Source organism: Crassostrea angulata, chromosome 8, assembly GCF_025612915.1.
Source record: "Crassostrea angulata isolate pt1a10 chromosome 8, ASM2561291v2, whole genome shotgun sequence".
Lineage (NCBI taxonomy): Eukaryota > Metazoa > Mollusca > Bivalvia > Ostreida > Ostreidae > Magallana > Magallana angulata.
Genome location: NC_069118.1, coordinates 51,968,110 through 51,977,172, shown reverse-complemented (window position 1 = coordinate 51,977,172; position 9,063 = coordinate 51,968,110). Strand labels below are relative to the sequence as shown.

Below are 9,063 nucleotides of genomic sequence, written 5' to 3'. Positions count from 1 at the left end.
GTAGCAAATGACAGATATTGTATAATTTGCATTGTTGTTGGTTATACTCAATGCCATTATTCACATCTATATGATTTGGTGCGATTTGAGATCCTATTTTTTTATACGAGTAAAAAATCGGTAATGTAACATTAAAAGACTGGGAAATTAATCATGCATCAAATCTTACGAATATTTTGTTGTTGTGTACGGAGTAATTTAGGTAAAGTTTAATACATGTCCATGGGACTGCCAAGCTAAACGAAAATTTGGTATATTTTCCAGTACAACTTTATTCGACCTTAATATCTGCAAAACATTGTTCTGGTGTTACATAAATGATTATAATTTGTTAAGCAAAATAAAAATTTCTTTAATATACAAGTTGTTTCTTTATTAATGGCAGTGTTCAGAGAAATACATTGACTCCTCAATAGTGGTTATTTAATTTATATACATCAATCTCGTCATATTACTACCATGATAAGCTCCATCTAAATACATGTACACCCTCGCATATATAACAATAAAAAATGGGGTGAAAATTAGAGATATTTTCCATATCTACAAAGAACACATGATAATAAGGGATAATTCACACCTAAACATCTCACACTCAGGACAAATCGAGATAAATATGAATGATAAGTATAGTATTGTCTCCCTAATAAAAAAACACGCTATCTCTCGCTCGCACAATTCTGTGAGTGAAACACAAAGCTTACAGCAGTATACAATTAGGATTTCATGCACGGAATGTAAATACCAATATACAGGTCATGGTATGATGCTACAAAATATCTTGTTTACAGCAACATGGTACATAAATAATGTAGAATAATAATACCAGTAACTATAAGTTGATTTCCACAAAAATCTCCTTACTGACAGAACATTTCTGCATTCATATCTTTGGGCCCTGGCCTCTGGATCATGAAGCAAATGTACTTTTGCAAAGGTTACATGAAACACTAATAAAAACACTTATCTGAAACTTGGCACCAAAATAAATAATTACATTAACAGATGACTTCATTGTTTGGCATTATGCTAATGATTTTACACTGGGCTTACAATTTATGTAACACTTCTAAAAATGATAATATCTCATCCATTATATGTTATGTTCTTTTAAAATTTTTCACCTCCTCCCTCCAAAAACGAAGGAAAAAAAATGTGAATATAAATCAATCTATTCTTTCTATATGTAACACTAATAAGTCATATTTACCTACTGAGCAAAGTCAATTCATTATCTCCCTCAAAATACATTAAATGTTTATAACGAAGTCCCAGGGATGGGTGTTTTTGCTTCGTTATAAGCATAATTTGTTAAAGCCGTCAAGATTACAACATGTAATTAAGTCACAGGGAATGAAATTCACTTCACTGAAAGCATCAATTCATTATAAGCCTGTTTGTCATAACCGTGTTTTACTTTACTGTGAACTACTTTCATTCCATGTGATGTAATGGCTTATGCATATTGTATCAATAGAAATTAAAATTAGATATTTCACACAAATGTATTTTGATGAATAGTGAACTACATAAACTTGAAATCTCTAACTAAATTACATTATGAACTGACAACAAAATGGTTAATTATTACTCCCTTTTTGCATAGACAATCTAAGTAAACATAACAGTATATGACGAAAATTCCAAGAAAGTGTATCGGTAAATGTCTCATACACTGTTTCAACTAAATTATGCATAACATATAATAGTGTGATTGATTGTACTTAGTCCTCTGATATTCATTTCTCAGGGGGATGAAAAATACAGGAACTAAAGAATGTGATTGTACATGTACCAATGAATCTGATGTAAATTGTTTTACAAATAAATCCCAAATAGACATATAAATATTAAATATCAAATACATGTTGTCCTCTTGTAATGAATTAATAACCCTCAAAGAAATGGTTTTGTATCTTGAAAAAAATAAAAGTGAAAAATTAAAATGGTTGCAAACGTACACAGATCTGTTCGTCCATGGATTATTGTTGTGTGGGGGGAGGGGGGTCCAGTGGTGAGTTTACATGATGATCTGAGGTTCTGGGACTGAGTCACTGATTGACTTGTGGGGCAGGATTCTACCGCCATTGATGTACAGTTCATCCTTCACAGTCACATCCTCTCCCAGGACCGACACATTTTCCATCCGCACCTAAAATACATAAAAAACAACCTTGTACATGTTTATTTTTGTAATCAATGATAAAGAGAAAACTTGTTGATGTAGAAAGCTTTGAACAGTGTTGTTAAACAATGCTAGTGAATCTAAAAAATGCACACTTAAAGCTTTCTATTAATATGATTGCTAATAACAAAATTGTTTATCTACTGTCTATGAGTCAGACAAAAACCAGCTATTTTCATGTACAATGTATAATTTCATTAATTTTCTAATAGAGAGAAGAAATGTTGATACAAAATTATCATTTTGATACAACAAACTTTTTCGGCGTGATTTTTCATTCTGTTTTTCAAATGACTACAATATGAACTGGAAAACTTGCTATAAAAATTGGGCCAGTGAATCTCACAAATCATAAGATTATACATTATTTTGTATGGCTTACCCATCTGCCCACCACACATCTCCATCCTATGATACAGGACTCGAGCCACGAGTGTGAGCGGACTCGAGCTCCCCTCAGTATCGTACACCGCTTTATACAGGCTCCATCCTCGATCACTACATCAGGGCCGATCGTAACATTGGGTCCTATCCTACAGTTTCTTCCTATTTTAGCTGTTGGATCCTATGTTTAAAGCAAAACATTATTGCAATGTATTCTGTATTAAAACAATAACCTGTATTCTAAATGATGTGTGCTAAAAATCTATTAACCAGGTATTCCATCAGTAAATATATTAGTATCTACATTAAAATGACCAAAATACCAAAATCAAACACATTACTCATTAAAATTACAATTATATACAATTTTCCTATTTATAAACTTTATATTTTGGCTGCAATGTGGTTCTTAAATTCAGACAAGTAAAAAGCTGTCAATGTGACAGCAAACCGGGTTTTCTTTTATGTGAACTGTATCCATAATCCATGTCAACCCATATCCAGTGAAATGGAGTATCCTATACGCAACATTTTGCCAAAAAATGACTAAGTTCAAAAGCTGGTATTTTTTTCAGAAATAATCAGAAATCAAAATCCTAGCAATATGCACACCTCTGATATATGTACAATTGATCTGCAAAAGAACAACTTCCTATCTTGAGAACTGTAGGAGGAGTTATCCGTACAATGAGGGTACCCTATATGCAATATTTTGCCAAAAGATGACTAAGTTCAAAAGCTGGTATTTTTTTGATAAATTATCGGAAATCAAAATTCTAGCAATATGCACATCGCTAATATAAGTACAATTGATCTGCAAAAGTACAACTTCCTATCTTGAGAACTGTAGGAGGACTTATCCGTACAATGAGGGTACCCTATATGCAATATTTTGCCAAAAAAAGACTAAGTTCAAAAGCTGGTATTTTTTTGATAAATTATCGGAAATCAAAATTCTAGCAATATGCACACCTCTGATATATGTACAATTGATCTGCAAAAGAACAACTTCCTGTCTTGAGAACTGTAGGAGGAGTTATCCGTACAATGAGGGTACCCTATATGCAATATTTTGCCAAAAAATGACAAAGTTCAAAAGCTGGTGTTTTTTCGATAAATTATCAGAATTCAAAATTTTAGCAATTTGCACATCTCTAATATAAGTACAATTGATCTGCAAAAGAACAACGTCCTATCTTGAAAACTGTAGGAGGAGTTATCCGTACAATGAGGGTACCCTATATGCAATATTTTGCCAAAAAATGACTACGTTCAAAAGCTGGTATTTTTTCGATAAATTATCAGAATTCAAAATCCTAGCAATATGCACACCTCTTATATATGTACAATTGATCTGCAAAAGTACAACTTCCTATCTTGAAAACTGTAGGAGGAGTTATCCGTACAATGAGGGTACCCTTTTGGCAGCCGCCCGCCCACCCGCCCGCCATTTTCACCATTTTAATAACCGGATTTTTCCGTTGGAAAACCCGGTTAAAAAGGGAACAGTTAAACTCTGTTATCAATGGTAAAAATATTTTTACTGAACTTACCACTAACACATTACCCACAATGCCTTCTTCGTTATGGAGTAAATCAGGTGACTTTTCCCGCAATGAACTGAGATACATGCACATTCCTGTCAGGAAATCTTTGGGTTGTCCTACATCCATCCAAAATCCTGCCGTTGATAAATAGCAAATTTATTATAATGATCATCATACATATATGTATCTAGATTTTTTAAGCTTTGTATTTCTTAACATTTAGACATTTACAAATTTTAGTAGAACTGTTGCAAGTATATTACCAGGTATTTAGCGATTTTCCTTTCACTTCTATGATCAAGTTATACCCCACCAATTAAAAGGCTATTCGAAGTAAATCACTTCATTTTCCATTTCAATAAACATTTAAGTTTGTTTATGATAGAGAAAAGTCTATTCATGTAATAGTATGATTTTTTAACTAGAATTTGTTTGTCAATCTATGCTGAATTTGACATCTTACCCTGAAGTTCCATTGCATATAAATCATTATCATTCGCCATGAATGGGAATACTTCTTTCTCTATAGAAGTTGGCTTCAACTGAAAACAAAAACATTCAATTTTCAAGAGTTTGAATTATAAAAATATCTATTGTCTCAAAACATAACTGAGAAGTAGATCAAAAATTATTTATGATGTACCCTGCATGAGCTAAAGACTTTTCTACCTTTTTTAAGTTGTATCTTTTTTAAATGGAGGAGACTCCAGAAATACTTCTTAAGGATTTGAGCATTGATTACTGAATTTTTCAAATAAAAAACTCGTAGAGTAACAAAAATTGTGCAACAGTGATTTTATTTAAACAATATTTTATTCAATATAGTATATTGAATGGGATTGGGCAGTCAGCTCAGCCTATTTTATCCCTCTTCCTAATCAACAGTGAATCCCTGCCCCCTCTAGATACCCACCTCTATCCTGTCCAGGACGGAGGGGCTGAGTATGTACATCCCTGCGTTGATTTTGTTGGACACATACTCCTGAGGTTTCTCCACAAACTTTTGGATCCGCCCGTTCTCTGGGTCGTACACCACCACACCGTATTTTGAAGGCTCATCTACTTTTGTAACCTGTGACAACAAAGGGGAAAAATTGTATTTTACACAGAGGCACAACAATGAAGCAGTATTTTGACATGACTTACTGTGTTAAAGTAAGTAGCATCATGTTCATGCACATGCAGTATATAAACATGTATATACGGTAATCAAACACTACCCACATCCTCTGAAATGTGATGTTACAGTGTGAAATTAAAATTTCTCACAGAGAAAGTATACAACTACAAGAGCAAACAGTAACAAATATATGTGTCTCATTAATTTTACTTCATTTGTAAAACAAAATTCAAGCAATCTCAATATCATATTTCATTAATCTTGAAGTTCTAAATCTCACAGCACCTTTCAAAAAAATGTTTGTTTGTCCTCTTTCAACTCAGTGTTTTTCTTACAGTTTGTTAGTTACAAAAATAACTTTTTTTTCAAACTTCCAAAAAAGTTAAGTAGTAAATAGCTTTTCAATCAAAAAAAAAAAAGTAGCACTCAGATTGATAAAAGCAAATATCTTGATCTGGTTCCTTTTTTGTCAGTCATTCAGAAGAGGGCAAACAAACTCAAGTGGCCTAAGAATTCTACAGGGTTGTTTCCAGCGTACCACAATGGTTCCTTGACGACCATGATGCTTGTGAAACTGAACCATCTGTTTGAACGGGAAATCACAGATGATGTCGCTGTTTAGGACAAAGAAAGGCTCGTGGTCCTGTGTTAGGAGATCCTTGGCCAAAGCTAGAGGACCAGCTAAAATAACAAAACATGGGGAGTCACAATCATTGATCCAATTCCCTACTGTTAATCAACTTTTATATGCAACAGATTTTTGCAAGTGAATAGCAATTATATATTTTAAACCAACATATTTTTTTTAGTTTTTCAATGATGTACCAAAGATTGTGGTATATTATCTTAATTTCAGTGTACCCTGTATTACTGACTAGACCATTTGCATATCCTTTGCAATAAAATATGCTCAAACCAATCATATAGCTCGCAGAGATAAAAAAATTTACGAATATCAAGAGTTAAAAATTATAAACAAATTATGACACCTTTAGTATAGTCTGGCTTTCTATATTTCTTAAATGAATGAAACATATACTGTTTACATTAAACTATTCTATGTAACCATGATCCTTTTTACAACTATTTGAGATGAATGGTAGCAAAGGATGAAAACAAAGAAGTGCACTTGCTTTATTATAAATTATCTCTCTGTATACATACCAGTTCCTAGAGGCTCTGTTTCTAAGGAAATACTGATTTTTACACCAAGCTACCAACAGAAAAATTAGACATGATTAAAGATAATTTATTGTATTGTTTGTAAGCCAAAATTCAGATGAATTATAAGCTGATGCATATTTTACTTCATCAAATTTGCATCACTTTTGCTTAAATCTCTCTCTCTCTCTCTCTCTCTCTCTCTCTCTCTACCTGTTCCTCTACATTCTTTAGCTCCTGCTCCATCTGTTCAGCTCTATAACTGACCGCTAGAATGATATGCTTCACTCCAGCCTACAAATGAACAATGCTTGAGTATAAGCATAACAAATATTTTCATATACATGTGTATATCAGCTAAGTCTATATCTGAAAATTAATACTCGTCTGGTTTCAAAGCAAGGCATTGTAATTTCCAACAGGGGCTTGAGTATCAATGCATTTATGTTACAATCTCACTTTCTATCAATCACAGTATGTACTTCACAGGTTGCTCAATCACTGAACAAAATTGAAATAAATTTAATTGCAAATTTCATTTTTCAAATCATCATAATGAAAATGCTTCATTCTCAGATATTTTTTAAAATCTTCTCTAAATCATAGAAGTTATTTTAATTAATCTAATATCTAATCTAATCAATTCTTCATTTGGTTATGTACAGTAATATTTGGAGAGTTACATTCTTTTCTTAATCATGATGCGTAAAATTTAAACTAATTATATATTAGTGAACTGTTTGATGTTATTTGTAGTATGTGTTGACTTTTACCTCTACTAATGCCTCCAGCTGATGAAGTAACATGGGTTTGTTACCAAATTCTACCAACGGTTTGGCTACACTAAGGGTCAAAGGTCGTAACCTTGTTCCATATCCTCCAACTAGAATCAAGGCCTTCATAGTTGTATCAAACTATATGAACAAAATTCCCCACATAATTATCATCTTCAATAAAAGTTAAGATTTGTTGAAAAAAAAGGATTAATCTATGATATTAGACATTATATTATAGCATCAAAACACACACCAGGGATATTGATTTTAAAACTTGAAAAAGGTTTTTGATATTGTTTCATGCAAATGTATTAAAAACTGCTCAGCATTTTAAAATTCAGTAAACTATCTTTATTCAAAAACGATATAAAATAAATATGATCATATCGTATTTTGAATTAAAACAATCGGTTAATTAAAAGACATAAACATGTTGATATTTTGTGACTTTCAAGATGTTCTGGTTTAGCATTTTATAAAATACGGAAGTGCAAAAATTGATGACAACAATTTTTTAAAGAATGTTTTATTATGAAATATGCATGCCAAAGAATTTGCCTCAGTTGTTAACACGATGCACATTTCTACAGAAAAGGGTAATCCGATAGGGGCCCATCCAATATGAAAGGAGAAAAAAGACTCCAATTTGTTAGGTAAAATAGGGCACCATACAGGAGTTTGACCAAAATTGGCCTGTTTCATACATGTCACTGACTTATCAAGAGGAGAGAGGTGCCTCATAATTTTCATTATTATTAGGATAAAATACTTTGAAAGCAGGCGGGGCACTGCCTATACACGTATGTATGTTTTACTTTATGATGCAATCACTGTCACCACTTATTGCCCAGTTAATTTGACATATAATTACTTGGAAAAACTACAAGATAGTCTCTCTGACATAATTACTCAAATACTTAGGTTGTATGCATTGCAAGTTCAGCTGAAAAGTAGAAAACATAACGTACCTAAGATAAACAAACGTAACAACGTGTCAACCCAAACCGGAAGTGGATGTTTTCTTTTCAACAATTTATACACAAGTCTATTCGTGCATTCATAAAAAAATAATTCCTTTGATCTGGCGCGGATTCAGTTTAAGGGTCCTCCACACACCAGGGAAAAGTTCTCAATACAAGACCATTCTTCTAAATTAATTAAAGATATGGATTTTTAGCACATGTTCGACTTGAAAATGGACTTGCAAATTCCTTTTTTTTTTGGGGGGGGGGGGGAGGGGGGATTATCTTTTTAAATTTTATACCGCGCTCTTCATGAAAATAAAAGTCCCTGTATGCAGTACCTGCGGGTTGGTAGACAGAGGCTTCACCCAACGCTCCACACAGAGTTAGACACAAACATTTGGAGATCATGATAAACTGTTTTACGGTGCGTTAAAATTGCCATGTTCTTACATATGTTAGTACTAACTTTCATTAAAAAAAGTAAAAGTCACGGGGTGTCGAGGATCCTTAAGCTCTTGACCTCCTCTTTAACATGGAAATACATGTACCGAAAAAAAAACTAGATCCTCGGCATCATTACACCCTCCCCGGAAAATAAAATTATCCCACGCCCCCTCCCCGCGGAGAAAAATTCTCACATAATTTACCCTTCATCCTTACAAATGACAAATACTTATACATGTTTATTGAATGTTTTATGTTCATTGGATGTTGTATGTCAACAGTCTTCATGTTGCCCCTTGAGGGCCCTTAATTGGTTAATAAAGAAATTGAATATACTGTTGATTATTATATATTTATTGTACAATATTAATTATTCTTTTACCCCCGCCCCCCCCCCCCCCATTCCTTTCAAAGATCAGCATCTACCGGAATACATCATCCAAGCAGCAATGTTCATCTATTGAAAGTCGCCCCTATATTC

General features: G+C 33.0%; 1 protein-coding gene across 1 annotated transcript; it reads right to left on the bottom strand.

Moving 5' to 3' along the window:
- Nucleotides 1-247: 247 nt before the first annotated feature.
- Nucleotides 248-8,208, bottom strand: LOC128161337 (mannose-1-phosphate guanyltransferase beta-like). Its single transcript, XM_052824613.1, has 10 exons — nt 8,142-8,208; nt 7,171-7,311; nt 6,611-6,691; nt 6,401-6,449; nt 5,775-5,917; nt 5,030-5,188; nt 4,580-4,658; nt 4,123-4,250; nt 2,568-2,750; nt 248-2,152 (listed from the first exon to the last, which is right to left on the bottom strand). The coding sequence occupies exons 2-10, from the start codon at nt 7,297-7,299 to the stop codon at nt 2,021-2,023; spliced, it is 1,083 nt and encodes a 360-aa protein (XP_052680573.1). The 5' UTR covers nt 7,300-7,311; nt 8,142-8,208; the 3' UTR covers nt 248-2,020.
- Nucleotides 8,209-9,063: the final 855 nt, after the last annotated feature.